Source organism: Rhinatrema bivittatum, chromosome 3 (genome assembly GCF_901001135.1).
Source record: "Rhinatrema bivittatum chromosome 3, aRhiBiv1.1, whole genome shotgun sequence".
In the NCBI taxonomy this organism is placed as follows: domain Eukaryota; kingdom Metazoa; phylum Chordata; class Amphibia; order Gymnophiona; family Rhinatrematidae; genus Rhinatrema; species Rhinatrema bivittatum.
The window spans coordinates 50,714,459-50,738,009 of NC_042617.1; the positions used below are offsets into that span (position 1 = coordinate 50,714,459).

Below are 23,551 nucleotides of genomic sequence, written 5' to 3' on the forward strand. Positions count from 1 at the left end.
CCGCTTGCACGCGCCGACCCCGGATTCTATAGGCTACGCGCGTATCTTATAAAATCCAGCGTACTTTTGTTCGCGCCTGGTGCGCGAACAAAAGTACGCGTGCACGTAAATTTATAAAATCTACCCCTCATTTTCTATAGAAGGGCTGTATAAGCAATTTGTTTGAGCCAGTCCATATTTCCAAGCACATGCATTCCCTCTGTCAAACAAAGAAATGAACCCTGCTAGTTTAGCTGGCTCCCTAGTGAAGAAGTAGCCAATGCCATAGCGGGGGATCAGAATCTGGAACGTGAGATTTCGAAACTCCGTGCTTTAACCAGGTGATGCCACCAGCCCAATCCATAAACGATAGAAAGCCATTAGCCTCACTCACAGATGTAAAACCTTTTCTTTTTTTTTTTTTAAACAGTTCTTAGAGTGCTGTTTTCTCGACACAGAAAGCATTTAATCAACAATTCATTAACACATCTACATATATTTAAAAAATAATGGAAGATAGCTTACCTCAAAGTCATTAGCTTTATTGTAGTGCATGTTCAGAGCTCTGTACAGCTCACAGTCTCGGGTAATAGAAAGCTCCTCGGTGCTTGTGACCCCATCGTTGATGGCCTGACGTGCATACTTCTCCATCTGAATGTAGTAAAATTCACGGAAATTGCTAAACCACTTGATGAGCTGAGAGGTAATGCATCTGTTGAACTGTTAAATGGAAATGGTGAAAATGTAAGAGACTTGCCAAGGCGTGGCACCTGCATTTATTTATGGCTTTCTTAAAAAAAACAAAAAAAGAAAACAAAACAAAAATAACAGAAAACAAAAAAACTAGAAACACAGCATTTTATTTTTTTTTTAAATCCTCATGGCTCAGTAGAAATGTGGAAGATATAGGTGTGTCTGCGGCAAAGGTGAGATAAGAAATCCCATAGTGTGAGAGAGAGGACATAACATTTTTGATAACGACGTTTATAAAAAAGTAATGTTCACTGCTCTGAACTTTTCGGAAGACAGGTTGAGAAACATGAAAATAATAAATAAAATAAGAGAATATAACGTTCAGGGATATTCTTCCGAGGACCTGACATCGGGCAATAGGACAACTATGAAAGGCTAATCCTGCATTTCTGACTACACTTTAGTGTTTTTTCAACACTGATCCAAACAGCACGACCCATGAGTCATAGAACTGTCCACACAGGCAATCAATGGTCTCATTTTTGCATGGTGACTTATCACCAGATGTTTCCACCAAGACAAATAACATATCTGAAAATAATTCTCTCAGGTTGTGATCATGTTTTTAGTCCGTGTATTTAATTCGGTTTTGAACAACGTTATTGTGAGTGATTGGTGGCTAATCAATGTTACCAAAATCGGGGAAGCAAGAAAACAAACATTTGTGCATCTGTGGCTCTAACTTCTACTCTTTCTAGAAGAAGGGACATACACATCAATTATCCTTAACCAGGATGGATCATATTGAAAAGATGGGACAGTGATGAAGTCGATTGTGTTATATTCTGACATTTGGACACAGCAGATACCGTCAAGGGGGTCAACACAAATACAACCGACTCTTGCAAATCCTAACCTGATCTATAATTTTTTGAAAGCTAATTCCTAGTTAGGAACTAACATAGCGCCTTAGATATGTATGTAGTTAAATAGGCATCACTTCCTGTCCAAAAAGTTAGGGAAGTTTAAACACTGATTATGTGTTAGCCTCTCACAAATTAACTGTGGGCCCACAAACCAGTCACAGCTTGGCAGATGATTTCACTATAATGGCAGAAATACATTAAACTGTGACAAATGATGGCTTATTGGCTTGACTACCTGGTTCCAGTTCAAAGTCAAGCATTCTCCTAAACATTCCTTGCCTGGTGAGTTTATGGCTAGGAATTATACCACCTCAATGGGAGCATAACATTGGCATACAAGAGCAAAGGAAACAGAGAATGATTCATATAACAACAAATAAATGAGGTCAGGCCTGTTCATGTCACAAATGCAATGTGGTGGATCATCTTCAACTGAATACCCTTCAGGAGATGTAGAATATTCTTTGTGTTACTTGGAGGGGAGATTCTCTTGTTTACCAAGCAAAGGGCATGCAAAGTTTGTCAGAACAACAGTGGCAAAGCCATATCATGATATCGCCAGTAAATCAATATCAAACATTCCAGCAGGGAGAAGCCAAGGGCACCATTACAGGATTCTTTTACATTTACTGCCTCCCACTGTTTTTATTGCATATCATCACTGTGACTGCATGTATAAAATCAACCTAAATTGGATACCTCCACTGGACTCAAATTTTAAATTATTCCATATACCTTTACTTTTAACCCTATGTGCAGAAAAAACAATCCCTCATCTTCTCTAAATGCCAGAAATATTTTAGTGTGAGGATTATTATGTGCTAGTAACGCAGGTTTACTATATATTGTCTGTACTGGATATTTTGTTTTGATTTGTTTTAGTTGAATTACAAACGTGTAATTTTGTACGTTGCCTAGTGCCTGGTGCATAGGCAATTAAGAAATGTTTAATAAAGATAAAGATCTGTAGGACGCAAGTTAACTCTGGCATTTGGGTCACATTCAAAAGCATGCAGACAAGAATAAAACAAAACCTCAAAGTAAACATCCAACTGAATTAAGACAAAGATCACCTACAACAAAATGAATTCCCCTGGCTAAACTTGATCAGAAAGCAGCATTTTTACCTCAAGGAGTCGTTAATTCTATGGGACAAACTAGGAGAAGTAGAAGAGCAGTGGGAAAAACTAAAAGGAGATATTGCAAGGGCAACAAACCTTTTTGTTAGGAAAATAAGTACAGGTAAAAGGGAAAAGAAGCCAGTGTGGTTTCCAAAATAAGTGGCTGAAAAGATAAGGGAAAAAAAGGCCGGTGTTCACAAACTACAAGAGATCGCAAAAAGAGGAAGGCAGGCAACAATATCTGGAAAGCTAAGAGAAGCTGGAAAAAGGGTCAGGGGAGCAAAGATGTAAATTAAAGAAGAAATAGCCAATCCTTTTTATAAAGATATATTAATGATAAGAAAAAAAGACTGAAAGGTGGTGGCGGTGGGATATGTAGTGGCTAACAAGGAACACATAGAATTGTTTAACAAACATTTCTGTTCAGTGTTTACTAAGGAAGCTCTTGGAGAAGGACTACAGAAAGCTGCCACAAATAACCTCAAATAGGTAGGCTTTAAATAACGTTTATGAGGAGCTTGCAAAACTAATAGTACATAACTCAGTGGGGCCAGAGGGGATACATCCGAGAGTATTAAGGGAGAGATGTTCTGGCAGCTCGGGTGTCTGACCTTCTCCCAGTGCTTCTCTGGAGTCGGGAGTAGTTATAAAGGACTAGAGACAGACAGAGGTGGTTCCTCTTCACTTAACTGGACGTGAAGAAGCCTAGGAAACAGAGGTTGGTTAGTCTGACCTCAATAGTGAGTACATTAATGGAATCGCTGTTAAAACGGAGGATAGTGCAGTTCTTGGAATCCAACGGATTTCAGGATCCAAGGCAACATGGAGTTAGGTCTTATCAGATGAATCTGATCAATTTCTTTGACTGGGTGACCAGAGAGTTAGTTAAGGGGAAAGCAATGGGTGTAGAGTCTTGGAATTCAGCAAGGCTTCTGACATAGTTCCATTTAGGTGACTTAAAAACAAACTTAATGCTCTAGGTATGGGTCCTAAAGTGATCAACTGGGTTAGAAACTAGTAGAGTGGGAGGTGACACAGGACATTGGTAAATGGAATTCACTCTGAGGAAAGGGGGGCTTACCAGTGGTGTGCCACAGGGATCAGTTCTTGGTCTGGTTCTGTTCAATATTTTCGTAAGCGATACTGCAGAAGGGATATCGGGAAAGGTTTGCCTTTTTGCGGATGATACCAAAATCTGCAAGAGGACAGACATCATGGAAGGTGTGGAAAACATGAGGAGGGATGTAGTGTAGCCTGATGAATTATCTAAAATTTGGCAGCTGAGATTTAATGCTAAAAAATTCAGGGTCATGCATTTCTATTACACAGTACAATGAAGTTCTGTGCACAAACTAGGAACAGTATCTGGGGATGATCATATCTAATGGAGGTTAGATTGCCTATGTATAAGCCGCTGGTGAAATCTCATTTGGAGTACTGTGTACAGTTCTAGAGAACATAGCTTCAAAAGGTTATAAACCGAATATTAACAGATTGAGGTTGCAAATCTGCATGGAGTGGCAATTATTACCCTTAACAGAAGGCATGGGGAGTAACCTGCAAGTAACAGCAGTTAAATACTCTAAATAACTTGCTGGGCAGACTAGATGGACCTTTGAGTCTTTACCTGCCTTATGTCTTTACCTGCCTTATGTTACTATGAATAGAGTTGGTCTAGAGGGCCGCTACTAAATTGGCCAGCTGTCTTTATCATAAAGCATTCAGGGGCAGATTAAAAAATCTAAGCATGTATGTCCTGGAGGAAAGGAGGGAAAGGGGAGGTTTGATAAAGACCTTTAAATACTTCCATGGAATAAAGCACAGGAGATGAGCCTCTTTCAAGGGAAAGGAAGCCCTAGAACAAGGGGTCATGGGATGAGGGGGAAAGGGTTATATCTAAGGAAATGGTGGTGGATGCATGGAACAGCCTCCCCTGTGGAAGTGATGAAGACAAGGATAGTATCAGAATTCAAGAAAACATGGAACAAGCACAGAGGATCTCCAAGGGAGAGGAAGGGACTACCAAGCTGAGCAGGAGATATGAATGGGCTGACTGGTTGGGCGGTATGATTTTTATCTTTGTTCTATGTTTCTCTGTTTACATTTCTTCTGAAAAGTTTCATTAAGATATAATTGCTGTTGACCAACCCAATGACTTACTTATTGTTTCCAAACCGGCCATGTTTTCTAGAATTCCTTCATGCAGAGCTGTAATAAGGCATATTTCTGCCTTCTCCTTGATTCCCACTCCTTTCTCCCTCCAATCCCTCCATTCTGATTTCTAGTCCTCTTTCCCTCTTTCCCTTCCAAACTAGACAGTTGAAGAACTGCACTTATCCTGGTTTATCATCTGCTGTTGGCCCACACTTGCAGTTGCTTCAGTTTTATGCCCTGAGCAGCTGCCCCTCTCACCCACCCCTAGTTTCAGCCCTGCCTTCATGACCTGTCTCTCAGAATCACATTGTCAGATGTCAATGCCTTTTCAGACTTGTAACCTATTACCTGATGCTCTAATCTATACAGTGGCTGTTGTGTCCAACTACTGAATGGAATTTGGGGGAACATTCTACTATGTTCAGAGACAGGAGTGGCACCTGCTGTCTCAAAATCATCACATACCATCACATACACAGGTGTGCGGAAACAGTTTTGGTACTAATGGAATGGAAAAGAAAACCTCAAGGTAGGTTTTCAAGATGTTTTCGCACAGAAAATTGAAAGTTGCATGCATAAGTAGTATCTTGCAAAAGCCTGATGTATGCGTGTACTAGCAGTGTCGCTTGTAAATGTAAACGTAAAAATAATGGGGTGGCTTTCAGAGCACTTTTGAAATTCATCCATAAGTTGCTACTTTGTATGCGGTGCACGTGCACACATTACCATACCTGTCCGTGTGCTTTGAAGCTGGCTAATTAAGTCGCAGAAGGGAACGTGAACAGGTTCTGACAATTACGCGTGCAAAATGTACGTACATCTTTTATAAAATGGATAATGTATGCATGTTCTTGCATTAAAAATATGTATGTGTACTGAAATGCATGCACATACAGTACTTTCAAGGCAGAGATATACGGTATTTTATAAACTGTGTGGCTCCTGCCACACAGTTTATAAAACATTGCTGTAACTTTAGACATGCTGACTTATGCAGACTATGGAAAATTAAATAAAAATGAAACACTTATTACGTTAAGCATCTTCAGGGGATTTAATTTCTCACAGAATATAGAATATGAGCTCCAGACACCACACAGGCTTCTCCTTCAGCCGTGAAAGGGCCTGAGGGGGTCTCAAACGTTCATGCACTACAGCATATCTTTGTTGCTTCTTTAAAAGATCGATTTTATAGCTCACTAAAGTTTCCAGAATGTTAAGGAATATTAACTAGAATGAAAAAAATCAATATATTATATATGCAAAAAGATTTTCCTCGACTCTTGTTTTCACTTTAAGTTTTACTCATTTTTGCCTCCAATAAAACTGTATTTTTTATTTTTTTTTTTTATATTTTTCACTTTTTATGGAATAAAAGGGGGCAGCCTTAATTTTGTCACCTCCTTTTCAGTTAGAAGGTGATTTTCAAAAGGACTTACGTGCGTAAAAGAGCAATTGTCAAAAGCCCATTTACCCACGTAAAGTACATTTAGGCACGTAAAACCTTTTGAAAATTCATTGAGATTTCAAAGGAGTTACGTGCGTAACAGTAGCAATTTTCAGTTTTACACACATTAATGTGCTTTTGAAAATTGCTCCTGTTACTCCTGTATTCCTTTGAAAATTGCTATGACATATGTGATTTTTATGTGCATAATTTAAAAAATTACCTCCTGTGTATGTAATGCTGATGTTTTAACATGCATCAGTGTGCTACCTACATAGAGATCTGATTGGGTTCATCATGGCAGTACCTCAATTGAGTTAGATTTGGATCACTAAGTGGCTAAGTAGAAGGACTTTTCAGCAACTTTAGACAAGAGGGGGACTCAGAGTTCATTGAAAGGGATATTTAAAATATCAGCATTTCCTTCATGAATGAAATGGGAGGAGGGGGCGGGAAAGATGGGACGATACTAAATGGTTTTATTTTATTTTTAACTGGACAACTGAATTATTTTGCTTCGGGCTAGTAAGGCTGCTTCAAAAGCCATAAGGTACAATGGCTGGGACACCATATTTCAATGCAAGAGACCCTTAGCTCTAAGATAAAACTTAAGGTCCATGCACACTGGAAGTAACTGGAGCCCTGACCACTGCTAAAGCAAAATCATTCAACCTGGAAAGGAATAAATCATGAGGTGCTTACACGGCAAACCTTGGTGGATGCTGGAAAAGAACCGACTGTCTAGACGTACTCTTCTCCTACAGGACACTACAGCGCTACGGGTGGGTGCCTTTCCTGAGATGGGCTTAGGCTCTTCTATTTGGGTTGGTGGAAGGGCTAATATTTTTCCTGGGTGAAACTGGAGCTGTCCCCTAGCACAATGGTCCAAAAGCAGAAAAAAACAAATGCTTTTCAAAATTTAAAAACATCGAGCAAGACAAAAAAAGCCCACTTACAATGTCTTCAACTGGTGGTACTTAAAAAGACATGAATGCTTCAGAACCAGTCCTAGACGAGTAGGGCTGGGGAGCGAGAAGGAACTTAAGAAGAGTGGACTTGAAAGTAGTTCTGTGTGCTTCCACGCGGGAGACCAGGTTGGAGGTCTGGACTTGCACCCTGCACCTGAGGTTGCCAGGAATTAGGAACGTGGTGATTACAGCACCTGGGACAAGAGACCAGGGAGCACCTGGTTGTCACTTAGCAGTGACATGAACTGGCTGTGCTAAGGGCACACTTGTGCCACGTTCAGAAGAGAATGATGGCATCTTAACGGTGTGATATTAAGGCACTGGGCAATTGTTAATGTAGATCTTTTTTCAGGAATGATATCATTTGCTTTCTGTCACTGCTTCATGTGAAATACTAATTGCTAGGGTGAATACAAAGTTTGAAAAGTTTCTTGGGAGACTGTCTGACATCTTCTAATCTGGTACCAATAATTAGTTTAAAGGAGCGTTAATAGCGGTGACTAAGACTCTAACAGTCAATTAATTAATTGATCGATTGTTGATATTTCGGCCACTGGTGAAAATAAGAAACGTTAAATTAGCTAAGTATGGTCAAGCACGAGATAATAAAAGAATACAAATCTAAATATATGTGTGCATTTTGGGGAGGGACGGCATGATTTAGTTAATCTTAAAGGAGGTGTTCTGGAAAGGCATATTGAATTGTAATGCCGGGGGTCCAGTGGCTCCTGCCCTCTGTTTTTTTGTATTGTCTTGCTTGAGCAGGGTTTTTACGTCCTACTGTTTACTGGTATTATGCAGCCGACGGCTTCTTATGTGATACTGTGTTCAGCCCGGAACTGGTGGTGACGGAGTAGGAATACGAGGTTTTCAAAGAAAGAAAGAAAGAATACCGTCAATGTGAATATTTCCAGCCATGTGTAAGCTGGTTCGTTTACAAGCTGGGCAAAAGGATTCTGCAAGTAAAATGGTTGAAACAAAGCCCATGTTCCTAGTCAGGGGATTGTCCTAACAGTGGCTGGGCTAGAAGAGAGGGGAGCGTGGAAGTAAAATAGGGAGGAAACCCCCTGGTAAGTAAATGAGAAGCGTTGGGAGGCTGCTTGGGGCAGAATCAGTGGAAATGTGGACATTTGTAGGGCATTTATATTTTAGCTGCTGAACCTCAGAAATACATGGGGAGGGTGCGTGGTGGGGGCAGGTTTGCTCATACCTTTTAGTGCACCCTTTACCCTGAATTTTCTAAGAGCATTCACGGGCGTACGTTAATGCTTGAAACCTTGCACGCTAGGGCTGTGGCATGTGCACGAACCCACCCGTGCAAAGTCGCATCGGCTGTGTCACGAGCGTGACTTGCGCAGGTTAAAATTAAAAAAGGTCTGCGGTGGAAGTCCAAACTCGGCCTCCCCTTCCCCCCCAGAACACCTCTCGCCAGTTTGCGTAAAAGTATTTGGGAAAGCAGGTTACGTGCCCACTTTTACATGAGCTGAGGCCCAGGCTCTTTTAGTTTAGCCATTTGCAGACATAAAATGGGTTTTAAGCATGGAAAGGGCTCGGAAACCTCCAGCCCCGAGATCTGGGGTGCATCCTTGTGGGTACACTTTGTGGATGGAGTAGATATTTGCATGTGAAGCCCTTTTGAAGATCTTAGAATGCGTCCGCCATGCTCTGACTTGTCTCGAATCCCAAAACTCTCCTTTTAATTTTGCATTTGTGAAGTTATATAAAGTTAGAATGATGAAAAAAAAAAAAAGTATGGCCAGAAAAATACTGAAAGTTTTTGATTTCTCCATGGGAGTCAAGGTAATAGAATGTAGCAGGGTATTTTAAAGTATATTGTCAAGTGCCTATTAGACTTTTGCACTTAAAGTGACTTCTCGAGATATGCCGCAAATAACACTACCTTATTAGAAGCTTTACTCCGTTCATGTAAAAAAAAAAAAAAGAATCTCAACTTGCCAAGTTAAAACCAATAAATTCATAGCTTTGTATCAGGAAAGCTGATACACAATCCCCTGCCTTTTGTCATCACAGGCATTCACTTCCCTTAGCCCCCTGAAAGAGATGTACATTAATCAAAAATCAACAAAGAACACTTATCAAACACTGGCCATGAGAACATCCAGGCCTTCGTCAAGATGACAGCTAAAGTGTGTATTGGGGCTGTAATTACTACGCAGAAAGTTGTTTCTAGGCTAGCTAAAGATAATGAAGTGAATGAAAATTCATGGCAGGGAATCTAAGGAAACAGAAGCAGGGAGACTGGTGTTTCTCCCAAAAGGCCAACTTGCATCATAATTGCCATGCAGTTGCAAGGGTCCTTACAGATAATTGACCAGAAAATGATTAAGTCATCATCAAATCACTTCTGCTTGCAAGAGTTCAAACATGTACTTAACCTATCCAAGAATTATATTTTCGCTCCGTGGGTCTGCTCTGTCTCTATTCAGCCTTGCGGGCGAACCTGATTAAAAAGACAAGTGAAGGACCCCCGTTATCTGATCTTCTGGTTGCCGATTTCAATAGAACTTAAGCCCATTACGATTTGCTGAACTTGGAGTTCTTTCCATTTTATCTCGGCAGTAAAATACACTGTCCAAACTTCCAGACACTGAGATAAGGACGACAGGCCTCCCCGTGATGGCTAACTGTTCCTCTTTTAATTCTTTTAGAATAAGAAACAAAACATTACAAAATGATAGCAGGCTGGGCACTGGGGGGGATGAAAATTGTTTTGACATGGAGATTAGGCTCCTGCATTGTTACGAGACATTGTCTCATACAGACAAGTGTACTGTAGAGGAAGAAGAAAAAAGGAAAGTTTTTCCGCCCCCCCCAGAATAGCCATGAATGACCTAATGGGGCCTAGAAAAAGTAAGTGCACATGCCATTATTTTGCAATGGGGCACAAAGGGAGATTTAAAAAACGTATTGTTGTAGAATGAAAAATGCCAGAGAAAGAACAGACAAAAACCAACAGACTCCCCAAACACGAGGCTATAAGCAAAGTGACAAAACATAATCACTTGCAGAATAGCATTGGCCTAAACTGCCCAGAAACACTGAATTGCCTTGGCGTTTAAATGCGCATGCAGTGGACCAAAAATATTTGCTTCTTGTGGGTTTAACAGAAAATTGTGCAATTATGCTCCAGAGAACGGATTTTTCTTTACACCCCTTCTGCACGGAATGGGCGAGAAAAGGACCGATTGTTCCAAGGAAGGAAAGCAAAAGACATCTGTAGTGTGCTAATGTGTTGCTGCAAAAGCTAATCACCCCGATAAAGAGCCTGTGTTTCCACGGCGTAAGATTCTCGGCGACTTTGATTAATGCTTCCCAGGGGACACCTCAGCCTCAATATGGGCTGAAGAAACTTCCTAAATATTCAGTGAGCACGGTCAAAAGATGTATAAAACAAATCAATCTGACACCTTAATCTGGCCAGGCAGCAGTTGACTCAAGGGGTGGAGGGAACGAGATACATCATTTAACACTGCTGTGCTGAAAGGCCTGATGGCGTCTGCTCTTGAAGACCTAAAACCGACGCTAAATTTGGGTGTACTGAGTGCTCTGAGAACGATTAGTTTGCACCCTAAAATCAAAACCGGCGAGCACTGGATATTAACAGCAATATCCCGTCAAAGAAATCTTCCTCATTTGCTAAGGGTTTGGTTCCCCAAGAGATTGAAAATGAAAGGCAAGTTTGCCTTATTCAGCAATAAGGACCTGGAGCCAAACCGAGCTCAAGTAATCCTCCTTCAGGAGCATCTGCACTAATTAGTTTAAAATACAAAGCAAGCCTGTTCATCAGTCATTCTTAGGGCTATACATGTGTGGCTTGATTTTCAAAAGCATTACACACATAAAATGGGGTTTTACGCGTGTAAATGCCCTTTACCCGTGTAGGTGGGCTTTTGAAAATTGCTACAGGGTTTGCCATTGAATTGTCCATAGGATTTACTCGTGTAAGTGCACTTTATACATGTAAATGGCTTTTGAAAATTGCTACGATAGTATGTTACACTTACGTGTGTACCTCCTTTGAAAATTCACCTGTTGCTGAATACAGTGAGTGTTTGCTCATACCAAGGTAGGTAAAAATGTAAAAGAAAAAAAAAAAAACAGATGGAAGTGGAATTAGCAAAACAATGCCTGAGACAAGAAAAATAAATGGCAGGCCGAATAGGATGCTTTTAGAAAAGTAACTCTCTGGTCTACAGTTGAGGAAGCAAATTTCTGTCTCTAATGGGTTTCTATTGTGGTGTCATTATTTTATTTATTTAGTTTTTTTAAAGTATTTATTACCCGCCCCTCCTAGTAGTTTGGGGAGGGGTACAAAAGAACGTACACAACAGTTAAAACAATAAATACAAACATGGCAAATTAACTGCCCGTGAATCAACGAGAATAGCCATGCAAAATTCTCTTGTGGCTCTTCCTCTCATGTGTCACCTGTGACATCCTTGACTATTAAACTAGTACCTTGTTAACAACTCATGGCATACTGCCTCCATACAAAATATACTATGTTAAGAAGACCAGTATACCAACAGCAAATCATCAGGCCAATGCAATATAGTGCACTCAGCTGAGCGCACAAATTTACATGCGCATTTTGGACACCCATCCAAAATCCCTTATGCAATAAGGGGATTAGCATGTCCAAAATGCAGGTCCAAACCAGCGAATAGCTAATAGTGCTCATTACATGTAAATTCATATTGATGAGGCTATTAGCTATTACCCACCTATGCAAAAAAAAACAAAATGTGCACCCGATGCGCACATTTTTACTCTCAAAAATTAACACCTGCCTCGGAGCAGGCATTAATTCTTGAGGAGCCCCTAAGGTTAACAGAAAAGCAGAAAATACCGCTTTTCTGTTGTTCCTCCAACTTAAAATCACAGCGATATTAAGTTGGAGGAACTGAAGAAAGGAGTAAGTGAAAAAAAAAAAAAATAAAAAGTCACCGGTGGTCTGATTAGGAAAACGAACGCTCAATTAACGAGCGTCTGTTTTCCTAACCCGTGGTTGTGCATAGGTTAGGAAAATGGACGCTCGTAAAACTGAGCATCTGTTTTCCTAACCTGCACCAACAGCCTCCTCTCCTCGGTGACCGATGCCGAGGAGGCACGAGGACACACAAATTTCCCCTAGCACCTCATTTTTACCGCAGCAGCCTATTTAAATATTAAATCGAGCACCTGGGAGAGGTGGATGGATGCGCGTTAGGGTACCTCAATCATGAGCGCCCGTTTTGCACGTGCTGATACTGCATCCGCCTGAATGTGTGTGTAATTGATTGCTCTTACGCCGTCTCAACAATACTGAAAGATCAAGAATTTATTCCAACTACTTTGTTACCTGTAGAGACTCTGAAGTCTTCTTTTCTCAAGTAAAAATTTACAAAGATTATGGATGATCTTCAAATCATATTTGCTTGACTGAACAATAGTTCCTACCAGTTTCCCCAGAACACTTAAAGGTGAATTTTAAAAGCCCGGTGCACGCCAAAATTAGGGGTTGCACAAAGAATTTGGGCTCACACCACCAACCATATTTTAAAAAGAGCTCACAGACCCGCGTCAATGCTGTGGCACGCACACCTCAGACGTTTCCAAATGGGCGTGGTCTGTGCAGGGTGTAGGTGTTTTGGGGTCTGACCAAGTGATGTGCGCGTAAATAATTACATTCGCCCCAGGTCCCCTGCCGCATAACTTTACTTCTGCTGTGCATAATGGCCGGATTTTAAAAGCCCTGGTGCGTAAATCCGGCTGGATTTACGCGCGTAGGGCACTCGCGCGCCGGCGCGCCTATTTTGCATAGGCCGCCGGTGCGCGCATAGCCCCGGGATGCGCGTAAGTCCCGGGGCTCCGTAAAAGGTGCGGGAGGGGGTGTGTCCAGGGCATGTCCGGGGGTCATTCGGGGCGGGACCGGGGGCGTAGCGCCGGCCTGGGGCGTGGTTGAGGCCTCCGGACCAGCCCCCGGGTTGGGTGATGGCGCACCAGCAGCCCGCTGGCGCACGCAGATTTACGCCTGCTTCCAGCAGGCGTAAATCTGCCAACAAAGGTAGGGAGGGGTTTAGATAGGGCTGGGGGGGGTGGGTTAGGTAGGGGAAGGGAGGGGAAGTTGAGGGGAGGGGAGGCGGAAGGTGAGGGGAGGGGAGGCGGAAGGAAAGTTCCCTCCGAGGCCGCTCCAATTTCGGAGCGGCCTCGGAGGGAACAGGCAGCGTGCGCCGACCCTGGATTTTATAAGATACGCGTGGCTACGCACGTATCTTATAAAATCCAGCGTCCTTTTGTTCGCGCCTGGTGCACAAACAAAAGTACGCGCGCACGTAAATTTATAAAATCTACCCCAATGTGTAAGCTATAAAATAAAAGGATCGAGCCATTTCTGAAGGGTTTAAAGGGTCTGGAGTACCTAGGGGGAGTGTAGGCTATCAAACCTAGCTGTTAACTGGGAGAACTGGTGGACAAGCTAGTAAACTGGGAATCCCCTGACTTACGAGGCAAAAGCGGGATTTGCATGCCCACTTAAAATTAAGCACACCTGCGTGCACCCAGGCTACTGTATAATACGCAAGCATATGCGCGCGCAAGTTATAAAATAGCCACGTCCCTGGGAGCGGGCTGACGCCGGTGCGCAAATGTGCGCCTGCGTGCCGGTTTGAAAGTTACTGTCCCTGAATTTGCACCTGTCCTTTTTTTTTTAACCTTCCTGCGTGCAAAGCATTACAACGTGAACAATTTATTTTTACTGTTTTAATCAACAAATCCTAAGCAAACTCATTTCAGAGAAGTTTCTCAACACAAAGTAGAAAGTTACCTACATAAAACTGCCAAAAGAATTAAGTTGCAAAACTGGCCAGTGCCAAATATTACAATAATTGTGTCTCCCTGCCCTCACCACTCCACCACCACCACCTCCAGGGGAAACCTGTGCCTATACACATAGGCTTATCATCCCAATGCAATTCCCCAATGCTGCCTTGACTCGTGGACATACTGAGTTGCCAAGAAGAGCTCAAATGACAATCAGACTTCTATACAGATGCTTTCATGCTGTAGTCACCAAGGGTACTGAATCTGATGCCTAGTGAAAGGACAGAAGACCCGCATGTTTTACTTTTATAAAAGAAAATAACACAAGGAGGATAACTTTCAAATAACTGCACGTGGCAGCATATACGCATGCACATGGCCATGTATGGATTCCCCCATAGTATTTTAAAACCCGTGTGTATGATATATGTGCATTTTATAAAATACGCGTATCTCTATCTCGCAACATACGTGCGTATGTAAGCTTATATGCAAATACATGCAAAGCATTGAAACACACACATCAATGCACGGAACACGCATAATGTTCCTAGCTATTTTTTTAAAATATAAAACGGTATATTTTGTGCATGAAAGTAAAGTAGGGCTTGCTGACTGACTTACATGCGCAAGTCAGCTAATTTTAAAATATGCACACGTCAAGGAAATTACCAGTTTTACCAATTAGTCCACCAGTTTGCCCAACCCTTCTCCAAGTCATTGAGAACCTCCTGGTTCATCAATCTGAGTTCCCTCCCAGTTCACCAAGACCTCCCACCAATCAGTATTTCACAATAAATACATTTAATATCACTTATGCCACATAATTAGCAGGTGTAAAAAATACACCAGGAAATTTGAAAATGTATGCTTGTGTCTTTTAAAACAGCAACTTACAGGCGCACTGAATTGCCCCTAGACCGTGCCTTTTTTACACATGTATATGTGCACGCAAAAGTGAAAATACACACGTATTTTCAACTTTTAGAAAATACGGAATATACGAGTAGAAGCTCCTTATGCACGCATATGCACATTTTTAAATTTACCTTTAAAGAGGCATCGAAAGCATCCCAGATGTGTTTCAATTGCAGTTTTCTTTGGGTATTGGTGATAGGGAACAGAATTATTTAAACTGCAACACGAGAGCCCACCTGTGTAATCCTAAAAGACTTGTACCAAGCTCAAACAACTACTCTCAGTCCTTAGATTAATCCAGGCTATACCACAATTTGCATGGGTGAATCCTTTGGAAACTTTTGGACTGTGTTCTCGTTTGTACTTGTGAACATTGGTGAGAATGTAAACAAGCAGGCTCTATCTATCATCTGGTTTACACCAATACAGACCACCTCACAGAGCAAAAAATGAGCCCTGCTTGCAATGGGTCAAATCAGAGAGAAGATGAATATTATTCTGGCACTGTCCAACGGGCATTACTGCAACAAGGAGTAATCTACGCAGTACCCGGTCATCCTTCATGCCATGCGAATGGCAGCGATGCCAAAATGTTTCATTATCACAGCATAGAAGGCGGCTGCCCACAAAGCAGAGGTTATTATTAAATTGGAGATAGTCTATCAAAGCACTCAGCTCGCAGAAAAAAAATTTCAGACCACACTTGTTTTCAAAATAATATTAAATGTTTTGGATATAAAATACTGAATGTATTTATCCTGAAAAATTACAATATTTTGACTTATTGAAAAACAAAAAACATTTACATTTTTTTAAATACTATTTTATCTAATGAAACTCACTTAAAATTGTTTGACAGAGGTTTCAACAGTCATACTCTACCACTGGGTATCTGTTGCTGGACTGGTAGATTTATTTGAAATTCACCAAGATATTCTGTTTCTGGTGCTACTACCTATGGCATAAACTGCTTAATTGACCCTATGTAAAACTCAAAATATGATTCCTATCTCTCCAGAGGCCCTCTACGTGTAGAGTATTACAAGTCCCATGGCCATCTTTCCAATAGTCATAATCTGAAGCCCATGGAAGAACGTCCAAACGTTCTCAGAAAAGACAAAAAGTCAGTATAGAATGTTAGACTGCATGATGCCATCTCACTGCTTGGGTGCAACGCACCCTATGTCACAAGGAGAGTGAAAAACAAAGATTTAGAAATAAAAGGGGACAGAAAACCTCGACGCCAATATATTAAAGTGCAAAACCAGCAAACATTGCACACTATTCCATTAGCGAACTTTACTGTTCATTATTTGTTGGTTTCACCTGGGTTGTTTTGCATAGGTGAATGCAAACACAAAACGTACGCAAACTCAGCAATGGGCTGAAGAATCAGGAAATTCAGCTTTCAGTAGCAATTTTTCACACAGCTAATTTTCATGCATTCAAACATGCAAAAAGATTTTTTTTAGACAATTACACCTTGTGAAGGTGTAGTTGAGTTTTTTGTGATAAAATCCAAATTCCACACTAACTTTAATACAAAATCCTTCCCCGATTTGCATAATATGCAAATGACGGTATTGTGAGAAAAATATCCCATGTTACTGAACCATTCCTGAAGAACCACCTGGAGATTAGTTCATCAGCTTCTTTATAAATATTTCTTTCCTACCACCTGCTATAAATTTATAAGTTTATGAACAGATTTATGGCTATAAAAGATATCACCTTTTCTTGAGGTCTCAGAATTTCTCAGCTGCACTTATCCCTTTTACTGTGAAATTGCACAGACCTATGTCTTAAGCCATCACAAGGGCTCTCCTCAGAATATTAGTAATCAAACAAATGAAATAAGTATTCTTACAAGGCCATAGACATGGACTATGCAGTAAGCTAACGCATTTCTTTAAAAAGATATACTACATACTAGGGGGCCGATGCAATACAGTGCACTCAGCTGAGCGCACTTCTTAACCCACACTCCAACGTGGGTTAAATAGGAGCTAATCTACCCCCTAATGCAATAGGGGGATTAGCGCCTATTTAACCCACTTCGGAGGCGGAGTGAATGGAATAGCGCTCATCACATGCAAATGCATGTGAATGAGGCCATTACTCATTCACTCCGCATGCAAAAAAAAAAGTGTGAGTCTCAGACACACATTTTGCTTTCAGGTATTAACGCTTGCCTGGAGCAGGCGTTAATAGCTGAGTGCAGGTAAAAGAAGTACAGAAAAGCAGAAAAAAAATGCTTTTCTGTACTTCTTTCCTTAAGTAAAAAACAAAACAAAACAAAAAACCTCGGCAGACTGCCAAGTTATTTATTTATTTACTTATTTATTTAACAACTTTTTTATACCGACATTTGTGGGGACATCATATCGGTTTACAGATAACTAGGAAGAGAAGTTATGAAGGAAGAGAAGTTATGAAGACCGACGCTGGTAAACTCGGCGTGGGTTTTCATAAGTGGCCATCTGCTAGTAATGAAAATGGCCACCGAGTTTACCGGCTTCGGTCTTCATAACCGGCAGCCGCGGTGGGGTCGCGTTAGCAAGGAGGCGCTAAGGTCGAGCGACCCTAGTGCCTCCTTCCTAGCGCGACCCCCTAATTTGGGTATTGCATGGCATCCCCCTTCAGGGCGCCATGCATGCGTTAGTAAAGCGGGCGCTAACTTTTCAGCGCCCGCTTTCCGCGCTTTTTATTGCATCGGCCCCTAGGGGTGGTAGTAAAAAAAAAAATTCCATCGTTTTGATGGTGGGTCGTTTCGGGTTCCCTCTAGATCATAGGGTTTTATTTTATGTTTTGTTAAAAAAAAATAAACTGGGCCGCCCTTTCCTCCATCAAGTGATGGGGGCTACCTGTACCATTGGGAAGCCTCTGTCACATGATAGGGGCAAAGGGCTGACTGTCACCATTTTGATTACTGCAAGCTGCCGAGCCTGGGACATTTCGGCGAGTCGTGGGTTCGGGTGGGCCAGTTGGTCAGGGTTGAATATTTTTATAAAGGGAAAGTGTTGGGGGCAGGTTCTGCGAGGTTTTTGTTTTTTTTTAAATTAAATATTGCTTCTTAAAATAAAAGTTAGAAAAAAACCCCCGAAATTTTGTTTTTTTCCCATCATTTTTTTTGAAACTACAAAATAGTAGGAAATATCATTGGTATTTCCTATTTTGTTTTAAACGAACGCCCCCCCTCCCCCCACTACGTACACATTTCTGAGCTGTATACCCCTGTAGGCTCAGGACAGCTCATGCTACTCAGTTCTCTTCTTACAGAATTCGCTATGACTCAGCAATTTTTAACCGAATCTTTTCTGTCAATATATCTCCTTTCACAATAAAAAAAAAAATAAGGAATGTCTCCTCCTCACTCATTTGGTAGGCAAATTTGAAAAGCCCTGCGCGTGCCAAAATGGGCAGACAGGCGCAGAGGTCGGGCGGGCACGCGTCATGCAGATTTTAAAAGCCGCCGGAGGAGGCGCGTAACTCCCGCCGCGCCCGCGAGTAAAACGTTTCTAAAAAAGGGGCAGAGCGTGGGCGGAGTACGGGGGGTGTCGGCCGGGTCCTGGTGCCCTCGCGCGCGCCGGTGTCCCCCTGCCGCGTAAGTTTACTTCTGCTATGCACGGCCTGTAAGTAGCAAAAGCGAAAAAAAAAAATACAGGCAAGGTAGCGGGTTTTTCAGGGTTGGGGCCAACAGGGGGGGGGAAGGGTGGCTAAGGGTGGCTATTAAATGAGGACAGTTGCAAGCCCTAGCCTGGAATCTGTGCGCACGTACGCGCGTCCGTTTGAAACGGTGCGCGCGTGTGTCCGCCCGTGCAGGCTGTTTTGCCACGTGTGCGCGCGTGTGCAGGCGTGGGTTATAAAAGGGACGCGAGCCAGAAAACGTGCGCCCGAGCGCACCCGCGCGCCTGTTTAAAAGTTCCCATCCCGGTCCGCGAGCCCATCTCGGTTCCTTGCCGGCTGATGCTCTCGGGACGCCCGCCAGTTGATGAGAGGGCAAACCCCCGGGACTGATGTCAGTAGGGCCCCCCCCTGAATACGCTCACTGAGGGGTCATGACATTATTGCTATTATCCCCCTGCGCGACATACGGCAGCCGAGGGCGGGGGGGGGGGCACAATAAAAGGAGTCGCTCAGGTTTCACAGCCCCCCCCAGAATCCCTTGTCAAAGACTCCGGAATCTGAAGTGGATTCTGCAGGTGCCAAATTGTGGAGCTGATTTGGGGGTAAGTAGAGCCAACAATTATTTATAGCATCTTATTTGTTGACGCTCAAAGCCTGGGCAAGCTCACCAACTCGTAGCCTGGGCTGCCAAAAAAAAAAAAAAAGAAAACCCGCAAACGGCTTTCAGCGAGTGTCCTGCGTTTTTGGGGTCTTAGACGACGTTCAGTAGGTTAAGCATTTTATCTTTCAAGTTTTTATTTTAAAGGAAACACAAAGAATCAGTTTTAGCTAATGCGGTGTTTATGAGGTTAACACGAGAGACTGGCACCACACAAGTCAACGGCATAATTAAAAACTAAGCTACTTTTATTTTTTATTTTTTATTTTTGTGTAATTTAGAGATTATTGACAAAAAAAAAAAAAAAAAATCAAGCTGATGTGAACAAACAATTAGTTACAATTTCCCTCCCCCCTCAGCCCCCAGCCCCCCAAAAAGATAAACAAACAAACAAAAAAAAACAGGAGGTCCTAACATTCTGTAGAATGAGGGAGGATGCAGCTGTAAGTTGACAGCTTTCATATCCTCATTTGAATAATGTGGCCTGAATCTGTCACTTTATTCATCCTCCTTATGCTCAGTGTACTCTGCATCGACAACAAATTAAGTTGTAAATAAGAGACAATCATCACTTTTGTTTTTAAGCAGTTAGCGCATGGAGAATTTCAAAGCACTGTTCTTTATGGCGGAGAGAAAGGCTTCTATATTTCGGCTATGCAAGTATTTGGGGGGGTGTGGAAGGGGGAGGGTGGGAAAGCAGGCGAAAAAAACAATTCAGAGGGCCATTTGCGCACCTGGTCGCCACGGGAAAAGCGTTCGCGTAAGTCTTGAGTTTCGAAATGACTGGCGCGCATTTAAAAAAAACCTGTTTCCCGCGTGCAAGTCGAAGCTGATTGTAAAACGTATGCACATGCGGTCATGCACCCTGAGGAGAGGCGTTCCAGGGTGAGGATGGTGCACTAATGGACGAAATTTAAGAGGCCCGCGCGCACAAATACCAGGGGGTTACGCACATGGCCGGGCCCTGCGTACACCGAGCGCATTTTCTGAAGGGCCCGGCCCCACGCGTAACCCCCAATACGCGCAGAAGGGCCGGGTCTAAAGAAAGGGGCGGGGCGGGACTGTGCCATTACATGCTGTCCTGGGGAAGCGAGCGCTGGCAGCCAGCTAGCGCGCAGAGTCTACTTCTGCTCTGAAGGAGCAGTAACATTAAAAATAAAAAAAAAATCAAATAGGTAGGGGTTAGGGGTCGGGGAGGAGAGAGGAAAAGGTAGGAAGGTTAGGTAGGGGTACAGGGAACTGGGGAAGGCCTACATGCGTCGCCGTGCGTTGCGCAGGAATTGTATTTTACAAGATACGCATGCTGACGCGCGCGTTATAAAATAGCGGCCCCCGCGCGCACACATGGACGCTCGCGCGGAGTTTTTAAATCTAGCCCTGAGTGACGTAATGCATATAAATTGCTACGCAGGGGTTACGCCACTGCTTGGAGCAGGCATAACTCCATGCGAGGCAGTTTGGGCACATGCTTGGCCCATTACAGCCCCCCCCACCCCCGAGTCTTCTCTACGCGAATTTGCGCGCACAAAATACACGCAGACCTTACTGCTATACGGCCTGTTCTAAAATGATCCTCTTGGGTGTGCAGACCTGTACCTCCCAGTAGCACAGCAAGTAACATATCCTTGGAGTATATTAAATAAATACATAAATACATCTATGGATAGATAAATCATGTGCCCCCAACCTAATTTAAAACCTAAAAGGTGAATTTTAAAAACTCAGCGCGCGCATTAGTTAGGGGATGCGCGAATAAGTCAGGCTGGCGCGACCCGACCGTATTTTAAAAAGCACCCAGCTACGCGTGCAAACGCCACGGTGCGCACATCTCAAAACCTTTCGAAAAAAGGGGCAGGGTGTGGGCCTGGACTGCGTGGGGCGTAGGCGTTTCGGGGCCTGGCCAAGAGATGTGCAGGCAAATACTTACGCGCCCCCGGGGTGCGCCAGGTTCCCCGGCCGTGTAACTTTACTTCTGCTACGGATGGTGTGCAAGTTATAAAATAAGAAAATCAAGCCATTTTGGAGGGGTTTAAAGGGTCTGGGGTAACTGGGGGGGAGTACAGGCTATCAAACCAGGAGGGTCTGGAGGAGGAGCCGTCTGTTAACTGGGCGAACTGCTGGATGAACTGGTAAACTCGCAATGGCGTCGGCAGGCGCCCCCTTTTGGAATCCCCCGACTTATGCGGCAGAAGAGGGGATTTGCACGCCCCCTTAAAATGTGGCGCACGGTCAGGCTATTTTCAGAACATGCGCGCACGTACGGGCACGTGCCACAAAAGAGCCGCATCCCTGGGCGCGGGCCGACGCCCCCGCGCAAACGAGCGCCCGCGTGCCGGTTCGAAAGTTACCATGTTCATTTTGAAAGCAGCTATGCGCCTAGATGTAACATAACGTTCAGTGTCACATACTATTTCAGAAGCCATTTACGCACGGAAAGCGCACTTACACGGGTTTAGCCTACAGACAGTTCAATATTATATATTGTGGCAATTGTCAAAATCCCGCCTGCACGAGTAAAGTGCATTTGCCCGAGTAAAGCCCATTTTTAATGTGTGAAAAGCCTTTCGAAGTTACCCCTATCAGTTGATAACACACACCTTGTCACTATGCAATGTTTCCAGGCGCACTGTTTTTTTGGGGGGAGGGGCCGGGGGGGAGGGGGGTTCACTATGTTTTAATTTTGTTTAAGAATCTTCTGCTTAAAGGATTCCCTGTTTGCAAACCTTCGCTTCTCCTAGTTTGGAAGCTCAACCACTGTTACTACCCAGAAGACACAGGAAGGCACAGAAAGAAGCACAGAAGGACCATCTTTTTCCCCTTACCTTCACGTCCGAGAAGTACGTTTTCAGCATATTGGAGCTTGGATACCGGGTGTAAAAGAACATCAGCTTGGCCTTTTTCAAGTGATTGGGAGAAAGTCCTTCCTGCATGTAGGATTGCGCTAGTTAAGGAAAAAGCACTGTCTTTATTATTCTGAATGCAGATGAGCACACACAATAAAAAAAAAATATATATATATGTCTGTATCCCGATACATAACGATATCACGGACTCTGCACCGTGTTTTTTTTTTGTAAAAACCACAGTACCAGTCAATTCACCAGCCAGTCCTGCAGGCCTGCCTGTCGTTTTGAGGCTGCAATCAGGTATAACATGATTAATCGAAACAGGTAAGTGATCTCTCTCCCCAAAATGCCACCCCCCCCCCAAAAAAAAAATCCCTGTACGTGCTTCAAAAAATGTTACAATCCCCTGATTCTAGAACACGACCTCATACGACCATGGATCAGTATTTGGGGCTACCAAATCAATACATGTGGGCAAGCAAGATCAATAAGTGGCCACTTATACTAATAAGGAGGCCCCTATTTATCTGGAAACATCATTACCTTTTAGATCTGTAATCAGAAGCATCTAAAACAGTTCCCCTGAGAATAGCAGGCTAACCATAACAATCTAGGCTTTCTGATTTTCCTCCAGATTCTTGGCACTCTTTTGTGTACTGTGTGCTAGGACGGCTTTGGTCACATCTGTGCCGCAGGCTGGCCCTGCCATTTCCCCAGCAAATTAATGGCTTTATAATTTATCAGAAATGAAGATGCATGTGGAGAAAATCAATGTGGCCCCCACAAGGTCAATTAAGGGTCCTCCCCAGAAGCTTTTCTAAGGGTTCAGACTGTTTGGAAGACTAACCAAGACAACTCGAGTAGTTTCATGCCTTAATAGGGTGAATGCCAGCAAAATTTATCAAGCACTGCAGCAGTGCTATTCACTATAGGGGTAATTTTCAAAGGGATTCATGAGCTTATGGGTGAATTTTCAGAGTTGTGAGCGTAAAACTCAGCATGTAGGCGCGCAGGCTGCATATACCCATGCATGTGCTATTTTATAAACCTTCAAAATACACGTGCAAGGTTGCGCGAGTAAATCTGAAAAAAGGGACAAGTCAGGGCCATCGTTTATGAGAGTAGTTGCTATTAACAGGCGTAAAGCAATTTATGCATGTTAATTTGGCAGCTTACTTGTGTATATTTACACCTGCTCTGTATCTGGAGTGAGGGATCGTAAACATCTTAAATGTGAAATACTGACTGGGTGGGGGGTCTGGGTGAAATGGGGGGAGTTCAGACCGAAGAGCCAGGAGGAGGGTCTTCACGAGCTGCAAGATGGACTGGACGAACTGGTAGACTAATTGGTAAGACTGGTAATTTTATTGCTGAGCACATGTTATGAAATCT

At 43.0% G+C, this 23,551-nt stretch overlaps 1 protein-coding gene across 5 annotated transcripts in view; it reads right to left on the reverse strand.

Moving 5' to 3' along the window:
* PROX1 (prospero homeobox 1) overlaps window positions 1–23,551 on the reverse strand; it is a 95,640-nt gene that overhangs the window by 54,355 nt on the left and 17,734 nt on the right. For 3 of the 5 annotated variants that reach the window (XM_029593214.1, XM_029593212.1, XM_029593213.1), the window contains exons 3-5: window positions 22,136–22,243; window positions 3,801–3,914; window positions 505–699 (exon numbers count right to left, since the gene is read on the reverse strand). In XM_029593214.1, the coding sequence (XP_029449074.1) occupies window positions 505–699; window positions 3,801–3,914; window positions 22,136–22,243 (417 nt within the window). The remainder of the gene's footprint in view (window positions 1–504; window positions 700–3,800; window positions 3,915–22,135; window positions 22,244–23,551) is intronic. The other 2 variants (XM_029593215.1, XM_029593216.1) reach the window with 1 other exon arrangement.